Raw genomic sequence first — 14,502 nt, forward strand, 5'->3', positions numbered from 1 at the left:
CGTACGAGTCTTTCTCCCTCTCTCTCTCTCTCTCTCTCTCTCTCTATGTCTTTCAGAGGATAACGAATGGAACGGATAGTTCACGGGGGTTAAGCTATTCGATTGGCTGTAAAGCATCGTAAATGCTGAGATACGAAATACGGAATGCCGATCTGTTAAACGCGATTAGAGTGTGATTGGACACCGCGAGACAGCGGCGTAAGTACGCAAGCGAGGATGTAAAATATAGATAAGCCTTGTATAATCGGCATAATTAATAAACAGAGAGGTTGCGGTGGTCGAGCCCCGGAACAATAATAGACAGCCTAGGTATGCGGTAAAATCGATACCGCGAATAACAAGCCGATGAATAAGCCGTCTCGTATCGGAGCTGGTTCTGCTCGCGACAACCGAACGTAGAGCTACGATCGACGATTTTCACTGGTCGATGATTTAATCGTGCTGACTCGAGAGATAGCGCACGTACAAATGTCGTGGACGTACCTGAGCGCACGAGGGACGTGTCTGCCGACGAATCGCGATCTAAACGCCAGGGCATCGTCCCTTCTTCCGTTCTCTTTCGAATTTTTCTTGGAACTACGAAACAATGGTCCCCTGCGATGCGATTAGAGAAGCTCCAAGAACGATAGCATGGAGCGGAGAAGCCGTCATTCGAACATTTCGTGCGCTACGTTGGTTAACTCGGTAACGGTACCTTGGATACTTCGAACGTGAACGCTCACGGGTTGTAATTTTGCCGAGCATGCATGTCGAACGTCGCGTTCACCGGCCGAAAATAATATTTCGTCGGGAGTAGCAATTAATCCGGCACGAGAGTCGAGAGGAATGCGGTTCTGCATCGCCAGACGTCCGTACGAAGCGTTAATTAAGATATATACGCAAATTTCTCGCGATAAACGTTCGATATCGACCATCTACGAGATTCAGGCTCGATGAAAGATGTTTCGTCGACGCTGATTAAGCGCAATCGTATCGGGCAAAGACGAAAAAAGTAAGAGGTACTATCGAGCGGCTCGAGCATTTCGTTTCTCGCAAGCGCGATCACTTCAAATTGTTCGTCTTACGAGATTCAACCGAGGTAATTTATCGGATGCCTGTAAAAGGAAATAATCGTATAATCCTTAATTATCAGAGATTTTCTGCGATGTCACGTAGAAGTAAAAACGTAACGATAGAAAGCGGTTCGATTTTTAAAAGACTCACTAGGCTAAGAGGTTAATAGAGTAGTCACCACTATAAAAAAACGGCACGCAATCTCGATTTCCCTCGACTATTTCTTCGTCCGTTTTAATCGTGTCTTTTAGACTACTATAAAGCTCGTTTTCAGCTACTTTGTCCGTGGCGCGACGTTAATTCTCCTTTTAACCTGAACCTCGCGTTCTTCGGGTCGAGGATCTCTGACATCGGGCCGACAATCATGACTAGAACAACGAGCAAAGAGGAAGAGCGAAAAGGAGACACGACGAGGCGAGTTAATGTCGAGGTCGTTAAGACCTCGTTTTCACTGCATTACAGCCGGCCAGCGTACAACGGTGACTCGCGCCCCTTTTCCGCCTTTTCGTTACGCAGTTACTGACCCTTCCACGTTCATTGTTCCCTCCATTTAGGTGAAAGCATCTGGCGAATGACTCGTTCAACAAGAACGCGCGTCCTTCGACCACTGTTAGTACATTCCTTTACACCAACCAATTCGCGATTATCGGTAATCGATGATTAAATTAACGTTAATCGATGAAAAATCACACCACGGAAGATTTAAAAATTCTTTCTTAGAAGGAAGATCGTAATGTTAAATTTATCGCAGACTCAGACCTTTCCACTCTATTCCTTTAGTTACATCTTTTATGCTCTAAAAAATATCGTCCGTCACTGTAAACACGAAAACAGCCGTGAAAAGAACGTACAGAGTTCGTACAATACGGAAACATATACAGAATATCGAACAAATTTTTATTTCAACTTTATTTCTTCCGAATTTCCACAAACATCCGCCGTCCAATTACGATATTTATAATAAATGCTAATATTATTCCTAGGCAATATTATATTCGCAAGAATATTACGCAGTGTTGTTTATTCGTTAAGCCTTAGCATCGAATTTTAGCGCACAGGATAGAACTTTACGTCATCGATGAGGATATTCGAGGTAACTGTTCTATGCTCGATCGATTACTCGCGATCGCTTCGAACAAACCTGAGCGACGCGATATACCATCGAGCCATGGTGTCTTTCTTTCATTCATGCGCCATCCTCGATATCATCATCCCGCATCGTGCACCGCGAAGCATATCGAGGAAAATGCGTCGCGATTGCGAGGCGAAGAGTTTCGCACGAAACTCGTGTGAGACCGGAGAATTGAATTATGGGAGCACGCCTCGACAAGATACAATCTGATTCCATAATGAAAGAATGCTCTATGATGTTGCGTTTTCTAACGGCCTGTGTCGGCCAATTACCATCGAAACGCCCTGCCTGGATCGATATCGCGTTATTCCATGGTCTATGAACCGAGAATTACAGAGAAAGTTCGATAAACTTGGATATTGCGGAATATAAATACAAGTCTTCTTCGTTCATGGTCACAGAAGGAAGGAATTCTTTTATTGAGTTGGCAACTAAGTGATTGCGGATTTTGTCAATACCATCTAATGACAAAATCCGCAATCACTTAGTTGCCAATCTAATACAAGAGCTCTTTTCCGTTTTTAATTTCGTTCCATTTGTTTCGTGACATCCTACGAAACTAGACGAGGAAATATTTTTGTCCGGCACCGTCCGTTTTGCTTAATTTTACGGTCAATGGATAAAACGAAAGTTACGCTCCGATCATGAACGAAGATCTTCGTTATAGGAACGATATTATCGAGCAAAGTCGAAACGCGTGGTCGATTAACCGTCTGTCGTCCACGAGGTCCCGTAAACGAAGAAAAGGAGAAAACGCCGTGTTCTTATCGAACGCGCTAAATCTAGCTACGATCGTAACGACGACATTTCTCGTGGATTCCCAACGACACAGTCCCAAAGCCGTTTTCGTTTTCTAGCTGTGTACGTATGTACGTACGTACGTATATCACGATCGCACCGTGGCTCATTTTCTAACGAAACTGTTAAGCTGTTTAAACATTCGGAGAGAAAAGAAGAGATGAATTAACTGCAATGAGAAACAAAGTTAACGAACGGGCGTATATAAATATAAAGCAACGTTCGGTAACCGGTAACTATATTAATTACTGCGAATAACTGGATCGCATCGGGAACAAAACAAACGAATTCACCACGCTTCCTCGGCCGTGTGCAGCGCTTTTAACGAGACAGAGCGGGAGAAAGAGTAGGGAAGAGAGAGGAATTACAGTGAAAGAAGAGAATTGTCTCGAATCTAATTGCGATCATTAACGCGGCTATATTTCCCCGAGAGGTAACGATCCCGCTCGGGCAACATTAGACAGCAGCGAGTGGCAACCGCGAAAACATTCCCCAGTTTCTTTTTCCTTGGTGGAAGGCGTGTCGTCTTAGCGACGAGATGCGATTACCTTCGTTAACGAAACGATCTGGCCGTGAACGAACGATAGTTTTGGGCCAGTGAATTCGCGCACGCCCTAATAGCCAGGTGTAACGAGACGATTCATCGCTTTGATATTTCATTCGCCACGCGCTGTTACGACCGCGAGAGTGGAAGTTGAGAAAAACTGAAAACAACGAAATGAAAAGCCTGGCGGGAGAGAGCCTGAGAAAGAACGACACGATTGAAAAGCGTGAATCCACCACCGATTTACATTTTCTACATACACTTCCACTTAATGGCTGACTAATTACAACCTCCTATCGCTCAGTTTTCATTCTTATTTTTCCATCTGACCGTGTAAATTACGTGCAACTAGCGACGTTTTAATCCGCTTCCGAGAAGCTTCCATCGAAATGTGCCAAGATTCGAGTATCGTTGCGCGTTGTTTCGCGAAACCACCGCACGTTTTCTTCGACGTGTTTACACTCTGATAACGCTATTAATGTCACGGCTCGTTTAATTATTCATACGCGTCTGAGTCGCGCTACGGCGGCGTTTCATCGATCAAACTGCGAACAAGAAGGAACAGAGGCGAGGGGAAACGCCGTGCGAAAAATCGCTGGCGAACCGAGACGCGAACGATTTCGAAGAATCGCGTAAAAAAAGGGCATTCGGTGAATCGGTTTGTTCGAACTATCTCACGAGATATCGCGAAGATCTTCGGAGGGGCCAGGAGAAGGAGAGTTAATTGCAGAAAAAAGTCCAAGTAATTAGGATAACGATCGAGCGCGTCAAAAGCTTCCTGCTCGCGCGTTCCGGACACCTCCTGTTCGTATATATTCGTGAGTATTTTATTAGCTTGTTTCCCCTCCTCTTTCTCAATCGGGCATTTACATCTAAACAACGTTCTCAACGAGAGAATCTAGCATCTTCTAGGAAGGATCAAGGACAGGTGGAAGGAGCGAGCAACGACGATCAAAGAATGTCACGGTCAAAACGTTTCGAGAGTCCTCTCGTCTTTTTTGCCATCAACAAGACTCGTTTTTCTACGAAATCTGCTGGCCCCCGGGAATGGTGCAGCGTGTCGTAACTCCTTTGGCCCTGTGGACGTTAAGGGATGCAGAAAAAAGCGAAGATTACAGAGCGGTTCTCTCGAGAGAGAGGAAAAGAGAGACAGACGATCCTTGGTATCTCTCGTAAACAACGAAACCGATGACCAAACACCCCCGTCGGGATTTTCATATTCGCAATTAGCATGTTCTCTGCCTCGTCTTTTCGAATTCGTCCGAACAATGGCAGGGACACCCGCGGCGAACTGGCTCGTTCCATCGGACAAAAAGCAACGCGGATTTTTGGCAAATAAAAACGCGAGCCGAAACCCGCCGCTTGTTCCGCTAATCCCTTTTGGCTGTGATATATGCGAAATTGATTGCTGCTCTCGTCATTCGTTTCGCGTTTAGGCGAACTCGCGCGTAAATCTTTCGAAAAAAAAAGCATCGGTGAAGCTGGTAATTTCGTTTAATCTTCGAATGCGAAAGGCAGAATCGACGAAAGAGAGTTTACGAATTTTCAAAGTTTTTCTGAACGCCAGATACAGGTTGTTGCGGTAACGATCGCTCACGGGTACGCCGTTCCACACCGGTATGGCGAACGAAAACGAGGTTTGATTCAGAGTTTCGGAATGCGCGCGGTTCGTGCTAAGCCTTCGGGCCAACGAGCTTCCTCGCAAGGTTGCTTTCCAATCAACGAGGAATTTCAGTCGGTCTACCCTGGCACCGGTTTCTAACGACCAAAATCTTATACTCGATCGCAGCACAGCTACGTACTCGGTCTCTTTCGTACTCTTAAACGTAATATTCGCGACAACTATCGATGATATTAAGATCGTCGAATCGGCGAATTCTTTTCAAATTTTTTATCCAACTTCTTACCATCCGTTCGACTCATTCACAAGTATCGAACGTAAGTGCCAGTGTATTTCGTTTATTCGATGGGATAAATACGGTGTGGGTAATGTTGGAAGGTGGTTCAAGGCCTTGCCGCGTTCAAGGACCCCTGGGTGTGGATGCTGCGGAGGCGCGCGAAGAAAAAATCGACCAAACGTTCACGCGAGCCGATGTTGAGGATATTCGGCTACCGTGCTCCATCACGTCCGATCGTCGATGTTATCTGATCGAGAGAGGCGGCCCGGGACTTCCTTGTGTCTCGCGGAGTAAGCGAGAGAGGGAGAGAGAGAGAGAGAGAGAGAGAAGCGAAGTCCTGCGAGCTCAGCGATTTAACTAGATGCGCCCAGGCAGATCCCTATCTGCCGCGATTGCAAGAGTCGTTGCTGCTCGACAAGAGCTCCGCTGCCTTCTCTCGTCTCCTCTCGCGTTCGGCTAAAGGGGAGCGAGGTAGTCGTTAAGGGCTGCGCGCGTACCACCAGGAGTTACATAGCGCTAACGCGTTCGACGAGATCCATCTTCTTTCTTTTTCCGTGCGAAATTAATGGCACTTCGCGTACCCTCGCGAAACAGCGGGCGAAAAGAAAAAAGGGGAATGTCTGCTCGGGGAACACCAAGTTGACGAAGGTTAGCTACGCTGCAACCCGGGTTGGAGAAGGGGAAAGAACGACGAAAGTCTTGTCGTCGTTAAGAGTTAAGAGTCGCTCGAATTACGAACATTTGGCAACGTCCGCTTTTACTGGCCGGCTTAATACCCCCCGTTGCACACGCATCCTATATAGACGCGAGTGCACGTGTGTGGCGCCGGCCAGAGAAACGCACAAAAGCCTGTCGGTGGGCCTTCGTCGTTCAAATACCGAGTCGTTAAAACCGTGCAATTTCGTCGAATTACGAATCGCGCCGCACCACCGCGGACGACATTTAATGGCCGCTATGCGCACCGAACCCGCCCCGTCCGCGTGCACCGCCGTTCCTTCTACCCACAATTTCGCGACCCACTGCTCGCCGCTTTACGGAGAGAGCACAATTTGCTCAAGTTACGAACGAGCCACGCTATTGCATTACGCTCGGTGAAAGCTGCCGATTTTACGATCATCCTTTTTCTGCGCTGCAGTTCGAAGTACGCTTTTTCATCACCGGCCAGGAAACACGCGCAAGGAACCCGCGAGACGCGCGCAATTTTGGCTATACGGTATCGTAGTTGCATTCCTATACCATCGGACAGATGTACGTCGAGAAGAATTTTTGCAAGTATTCGACCAATAAAGTTTCTCAGAAATCAAAGAATATAGAAACTCCACTTTTTCTCGGGGAACAAACGATTTACGTCGATGAGATGACACAGATAAGAGGACATTCTAAGGTAAATTTTAACAAATTTCCTCTCTTACGAATATACGTCCTATGGCCTTTCGCTATCTCGACCCGATCTTCGCAATCTCGGCTACCATCGGCTTTCTTTCCTTTCTTTAATTACCACGATAAAACACATTTTGCGTAATACAGCGGAAATTGCGGTCAAACGAGATGTAAGCCCGTTGGAAACCAATCGGAGCGACACATTCCCAATCGTGCTTCAAATTGAAACACCGAAGGAAGACGAGAAGCGAGATCAATTACCTTCTTGATCGGTTCCACTATGGATGCCAGAGAACGTGTTCGGATAAGTTAAACCAGTTCGAACAATTCCCTCGTAATCCCGAATATACGTATGTACGTCGATATTTGAAATAGCTAGAAATCGATATTATACGTAGAGGAAGATGAAAACATTCGCGGTTGAGAATAGCCGATAATCGCGAGTCAACTTACAAGTCGATCCGTTCCAACGCGAAGTAAACACACGAGGCAAGCGAGAAATTCCGCTCGCTCGGTGAATTTTTTTTTTTTCTTCGAGCTATCCGGTGTTCCGGTTACACGATGGAACGAGCGTGCCACGGATACGAGGAAGTAATGGCCGCAACATTTCGACGCGCGGCGAAATAAAAAGTCATTAACGCTTGCCTACATAACCACGCGCGCGGATTACGCGAAACTCGCGAGTACGGGAACACGAGACCATAGTAAAAACAGCCGTTTAAAAACTGGTATTACGTTGCGATGCAATTATGTAATCAGGTTGCGGCATGTACATCGTCGGGTTTCCAATCGTATTTAATTAAAAACTATCGGCGAGAAACAACGCACGGGCCCCGCGACTCCGACTAATCGATTCAAGCCGCAACCTAATATCCCAATTTTCCACGAGCCGCGAGACAGGTCACGGTTTCTGTTCCAGTTTCGGCATGGAAAACGGTGAAACCTGTTTTCGATTAAAGTCGTAGAGTTGTAGCGTTATCGGTGATAAAAACATCAGACGCGGCTTAGAAACTACCTACGTCTACCGTCGTTCGACTGTTCTGTGTTTACTATCGTTCTCGAATTCGTGGAATAACGTGAGACAGAAATTCCTGCTAGTTACTCTACTAGAACACCTCCGTTCGTACTTTTAATCGTTACAAGAGATGCTTCAATCTTTTTTATTTATCTTTTCTTTTCTGATTTCTCCGCTTTCTTAAGCGATATTCGTGTAAACATAGCGTATGCAAAGCGCGTGATTTTATTCCCTTGGTTCATTGCGTCGAACCATTCATAGTAACGAATTCCTAGTCGTTTTAAACGGTGCTTAAACATCTTCGATATTTTAAATATCGATCTAGAAACGATCAGAAATATCCGTCTTTGTCCTATTCTGTTCCTATCGTTAAATGTGACCGATTAAATTAAAGAAATTTCATCGAAGAACGCGAATTGTCTCGATGATGACACATCGAAGGAATTTCGACGTTACCTTGCTTAATTACGTTACGCAACGAACAACGCCGCTCGTGAATTCCAGGTATCGTAATCCCATAAAATGTGCGTATCAGCTTGGCGAAAATATTCGATGGGAACAACGAGACTCACCTCTTTCATGCCATCGAGCCTGCCGAGGCTCTTGGTACCCCGAAGCGGCGGAAACGCGGCGTCGTGCCATCCGGAGTTGCACATCGGCACTTGCTCCGAATGCACGTTCAAAGCTCGCGCTCTGCTCTTGCTCTTGCGCTTGTCCAGCAGATGCTTCGCCCTGGATTTGCGGACTGGCGCGGCCGGATCATCCTCCGGATCGCTCTGCACCTCCCAACGCGACGGAGATTTAAAACGACGTCGAGGACTCGTCGGTGAGGTCACCGGCGAGGTGAGCCTCTGGACGAGGGTGCCGAACATGGTCATCATTCGACCCGCTTTAACACCGACGTAACGATCAACGATACTTCACTCCGTCTTGGACATCGTGGTATCGAGCTGTGCGCGCCTCGTCCTTCGATAACGTGGTTCAGCTCATGCCAGCACACGATTCGTGTTCTTCCACGGGGAGAAGAGTATACAACACTCTCTGTCACTCGGTGGTTCGCGCGAAATCCACAGGTGGTTCCCGGAACGGATACGCGGTGCACACCGAGTGTATACACTCGTGCCTCGCGTGCCAATACACAGCTTTCTGTTTGTCGATGGACGATGCCGGTAGGAACGCAGCAAAACACCGTGGTTCACTCGAAACTGTAACGCGTGGATAGAGCAGTGAAAGAAACGAAAACGCGAGATAAGAAGCGATAGAAAAAACCGGTCACTGTTTACTATCACACGATTTTTATTGCGCCGTAGGTAGATAGGTTCAAGAGCTCGTGTATGTAACGTGTCTGTCTATCTGTCTCTCTCTCTCTCTTTTTCTCTCAGTCTGGATCTTAGTTGGTCTTACGCGAGAGACGTTTCACGCTTGTTTTTCCGCGCGTACGCGAATTGAACGCAGACAGATACCGTTTCAAGTACCTGTGTTCTACAGCACGTTTCACCGATCGAGCAGAAAAGTAGCGGCCTACGGGGAAGCGACGTGTCAGAGGGCCGGATCGACTTGAAACCAGGCACAGGTATTTGCCTTCGGGCGTGCAGCGCTCTCTCGCAAACACGGTCCGCGTTTAAAGCGGTAGTCTACGTGCACCGTTTCTTTCCTCTACGGTTCGCGGTTTCCAGTGTTACTCGCCGTTCGCGAGACGGTCTTCCCTCGTACTATGTTCCAACGATCGGAACGAGACGCGAAAGAACGCACAACCGTGTTACCGAAACGTGACAACAAAACACGAGATACGTTCGAGACAGAGATTGAACGTAAACGCGACGCGAGACATACACGCCACGAGCACCGATCACTGGCTACGTGCGGAATCGAACTGGTCGCGCGGAGACTGCGTCTGCCGACCGGTTGGCCTCGCTCTTACGAAAATGCCCGAGTACGGACGAACTCGAACGAACCGGATCGAAGTTGCACGATCCACGACGGCGAGACGCGAGACCGAGTCACCGGTTACCATGGCGATCGGGACTTATTCCCCGTTGGGCCTTACACGTCGTTCGTACCTCACCGGGGAAACCGAACCAACCGAACCGAGCGCTGATAAAGGGTTCTTCCGTACGTTTTCCATGCCTAATTTTCTCTTATGTTTCGCGTTTCTTTCCCACGGAGAACTTTATTATCGTTTAGATTTTGAAGACGTTTCGTCCAACGATCGGAAATCTAGACGTCAACCGTATACGCGGTTGTTGTTACGCGGCAATCGCTAAAGAAACACGCGGTATTTATTCCGCTGAATCGTAGAAGATCGTAACGGATTACGAACGAGATGAATAACGACGTTATCGATCGATTTTACAAGATTTCGAAGGATTCGATATCAGAGATGTACAGAGGTTGGATGCGCCGCAGGGTGCATCGTACTCTATTTGCAACCGGCGGAACGTGTCCCGCCGTAACGGTCTCGGTAACGATAAAACGAATTGATAATGCCTGACCCCGGAATGAATTCCTGTTTCTAGGCGTCAACCGGCTAATTAATGGCACGATGACTGGTTCTCGGTTGCTTCGCGGTGATATTCTTGCATGTCGGACGCGATAAATGGGGAGTAGTCGTGCGGAACATGGCGAGAAGTTGCCGGGATGTCGTGGAACGCCAGCTTCCACGAAGACTCGTCGGTTGAAAGCACGAGAGAGGTGAAAATGAGAGCTCGATAAGCGGCAAAGGGACACCGACCGATCCCGGCTTTTAATCGATGGACACAGGGTTAATCGCGCGTCCAGACTCCCGATGATTTTCATCGAGCTTTGACGCATTGCGATCTACCCTAACCGGTAATCAAGCAAAGAGGCACGCTCGTGATTCTTCGTCGCTTTCAAGGACAACGAAGCCTGACGCGAATTAAGAACGAACGCAACGTGCCTCCTTCTTGCTTGAACGATATCATTAGAGTAAGATCCCGTCAAAAGTTCAATTATTCTCGCGTCTATATACGGTGATACCGAGAAGTTGATTAATCGTGTCAGAGGCCCACTCGGTAATTATTACGCGGACGCGTAATTAGCGCGAATCGTCCGATACCAGGTTCATTCTCCGTTCCGTGTTTTTATCCTGTGGCAACGGTATCCGTGAGAATCTGAGTTACGCGAGGCAAACCGATTCAGATTCGTCCCTCTGTAACGAGCGCGTGATCCATGATGCAGCTCGAAACGTGTGCGGTTAGTCGCGTTAGTTTCTTCTCGCGCATCTCTCGTCTTCATCGTCTCTCGTCTTGTCTCGTCGAGCCGAGCCGAGTCGTGTCGAGTCTCCTCTCGACTCGTCTCGCGGAAGTCTGCTCGTCCTACATCGCGATTCACCTATGCGATAAACGTAAGAGGCGTGTAACTAGAAGTATGCGTTATCCGACTCGGCTACCTGTTGAATATATCCTTGCACGTATGAAATAATTAATCGTGTCTCGTCCAAAATCTCGGTGATTACTCTCGCAGACGTCCTCGGTTAATTTACCAACGAAAGGAGGAATAAAGTAGCGGCAAAAAAGGAGCAAGAAAGCGAGAAGGAAAAATTCGTCCAAGTTTCTCGACGTACGGAATCTTCGTTCGTAGGATCGCGCTTCTTGTCGCTGAAGGCTTAAATTTCAAGACCGCGACAGGTGCAAAGGCTGAATAAATCGCGGCTATCGTGGAATCGCGTCAGTCTGCGGTCGTGGCTGACTTTTTTACGCGTTCTTTTTCTCGCTTTCGTAGGCCTCGATTTATGCCCGTCATTGCGAAGTAAAAGTACGAGATTCAGGATATTCGGTACGAGTTTGCTAGTACGTGCGACTGAAACGCGCCACGTGTCTACCTATTGTTCGTAGTTTCGTGTTCCATCGCACCTCCTCCACGTTTCTACGTTGCACACTCTCGAGAGCGAATCTGGAGCACGCTGTTAGAAGAAACACGTAGTGCCCGCCTTGAATCGAAGATAACGTCAAAGCGCCATAAATATCCGATTAGATCAGGTCGCTGGGCGCATTCCTCTTCCACCAGTCATAATCCGAAAAATAAATCCTACACGCGTAAGTTTACGTAATGCTTCCTCCCTCGTGTTCTACAGCAGCTACAAAAGGTATTGGTACGTACGGACAACCGACAATGAGGCTCGCGATTAAAATGCATCGTATACATCCAGAAAACCGAGTCATGTTCCTCGGTCGAGTTTCTCAGCGCTAAAACTGGAATGCCAAAACTGCGTGGCCACGGAGATCCTGCGCGTAATAAATCCATGTTATCAGGAAGAAATCGCGGTAAGTTTTTTCGGCCAGCCATTTTTTCAACCCTCCGACCAACGCAACGTCCTTTTGGAACGCGGAAAGTTCTTCAGCGCCGCGCGAGACGATCTCGAACTCAACGAACCGAGCACACGCGAACGTTTCGCGCGCAAGCAGCGTCCAGTTTATGATCGAAACTTTGGCCGCGATATTTGCATCGGATCCGATTCATCGCACGTTTCACCGCGTCATAGCCGAGAGGACCGATCGAATTGAATTTTCTGCAGAAAGATAAAAATCGTCGGTCGATCTACCGTGACTGATCGTCACCCCGTAGCGGATCACGGAAGCGATACATCGATCGACAGGTCGTTCCCCTTCCGGTGTCCAATCCTAAGCGACTTGCGAACGCGAAAGCGAGTCTTGGCAAAGTGTGTCGCGCGTTCGCTCGTGTCGTCGATTTTCACGAATCGCGAATGCACACGTGCACCACACCGTGGACCGATTGGTAAAATCCAAGAGTTAACTTCATCTCTCTCTCCCTCTCTCCTCTCTTATTGGGAGAGAACTCTCTCGTGTACGTGCACGAGAAGGGAAACATTGCGTGCCGATTATACTGTCGGCCAGTGTGAGAAATATTATCCTTTGATCTGCGGTGCTGCGCACTCCGTGCCGGTTTCACTCCGGCAAGAAATTAACGACCACGGCCCGCCGTTTCAGTACGACCTGCCTTCGGAGATTATCAGTCGCGAGAGAGCCTGAGCGAGACGGAAGTGAACGTGCCGCAGGAAGTGGTCGAACAACGATTTCCCCTGACATTGAAGCGCGAGCTTAAGCAACCATTCGCGTTTAATTCATGCGTGTATACGCCTGTATGCTTCGTACAGTTCTAAACTTGGTGATATACGCGTCAAGGATGACGATTTGAGAAATTTATGCGTACGACCGGCAGGGTTCGTACGATGTCACTCGAATGCAAGGTTGAACCAGCCGACAGTAGCAGCTATAGTTTGAACAAGCAAACGTGAAATCTCTGCAACTAGTTGGATCAACTGGGTCAAGGAATGTAAGATAGAGGATGTTATAAAACGAATTCGATCGTCGATCGGTTAACAGCAGCGTGAAATTTGTACGATGGAAATAAATTAGGCAATACGCTGTACGAACCTTAGGTGTATGAATTATTTGCTTCTTTCCGAGGTGAGATAAATGGAATTCTACCGCAATAAGAATTAGAACATGTACATATATTAAACAGAACACTGAAACTTACGGGCTTATGGTTGCCTATTCATTTGCTCGTGTACATTAAAAGTCCCCGTTTTTGCATAGTTAATCCGCGCATGACTAATAGGGAAATATGCGAGCCGAACATTTAGACATCGAAGATAATCGATATGAATCGTAAGCAAAAGCATTCGGCAAATTAACTATCGCAGAAACTTCGCCTAACTTCCGCGAAATTCCAGAGGAAAAAGAGAGAGGAGAGGAAATTGCGAAAGAATTTGGAATGAACGGAACGGTTTAGGTTTGGGTTTAGATAAGATAGACGCGTTGGTAGGCGCGGCAGATAGGAAAAAATCGGCCACGCAAGAATCGTAGTTATTCGAAATAGTACAGAGAGATAAAGAGAGAGAGAGAGAGAGAGAGAGAGAAAGAGAGAGAGAGAGAGAGAATAGTGATTTACAGCGTTTCACTACTCGCGACGCGTGTGCCCGTCGCGCATTCGGCGCTCGGTTTTCAAGTCGTCCCGTTTAACAAGCTATGCGATCGAGAGTTAAGACCGCGAACGAGATCGTTTCTTCGTGAAAGTCGCGAATGCACACGGCCACGGAGTCCCGCCAGGAAATACTCCATTCCATCGATCGACCAACGATAACGATCCGCAAAGACCGGTCTAATAACTCGCGATCTAAAGGCTCGAGAGCATTGGCTATCGTGTGCAGACCACGGTTATGCTTGCGTAAACGGGTTAATGGAGAGGTCAATGATGGAGAGGTATTAATAAATGGCTGGACAATGGGCGTGGAATTCGCCGGCTTCGGTGAAGCTTGATCTTCCAATTCGAACAACGAGGCGCGATTGCCCCTTGTTTAGTCTCGTGTTTTATACGGTTCTACTATGTAGCAGAGAATCGACGAGAAATCAAGGAGAAATCGATGGGAAATTATATCTTTCTACGTATCTACGCGTCATCGTATATCTCGGTTCCTTCCAAGGATTCATCCTATAAAACGCTGATCGATTAACCCTACGAACCGCAATATTCGTTCGTAATTATTCAAAGATCTCGTCGCGAAGTTCTACGAATCAGTTTATATTTTATACGTCGACACCTGCCAACGAAATGTTATCCGATTCGTATAAAACGATGTTTGATCGATCCTACGAACCGTAAGATTCGTCTGTAACTAACTATTCAAGGAACCCGCGGT

General features: G+C 47.4%; 1 protein-coding gene across 3 annotated transcripts in view; it reads right to left on the reverse strand.

Annotated features, from left to right (window-relative positions):
- The window catches only part of LOC100649165 (rho GTPase-activating protein 20), a 182,380-nt gene that overhangs the window by 91,814 nt on the left and 76,064 nt on the right, over positions 1-14,502 (reverse strand). The window contains exon 1 of one of the 3 annotated variants that reach the window (XM_012320709.3): positions 8,393-8,846. The exons of the other annotated variants lie outside the window; for them this stretch is intronic. Within the exon in view, the coding sequence (XP_012176099.1) occupies positions 8,393-8,701 (309 nt within the window). The 5' untranslated portion in view covers positions 8,702-8,846. Of the gene's footprint in view, positions 1-8,392; positions 8,847-14,502 lie in introns of those variants that run through there. 3 annotated transcript variants of the gene reach the window in all.

The sequence above is a fragment of the Bombus terrestris genome, chromosome 3 (genome assembly GCF_910591885.1).
Source record: "Bombus terrestris chromosome 3, iyBomTerr1.2, whole genome shotgun sequence".
NCBI lineage: Eukaryota > Metazoa > Arthropoda > Insecta > Hymenoptera > Apidae > Bombus > Bombus terrestris.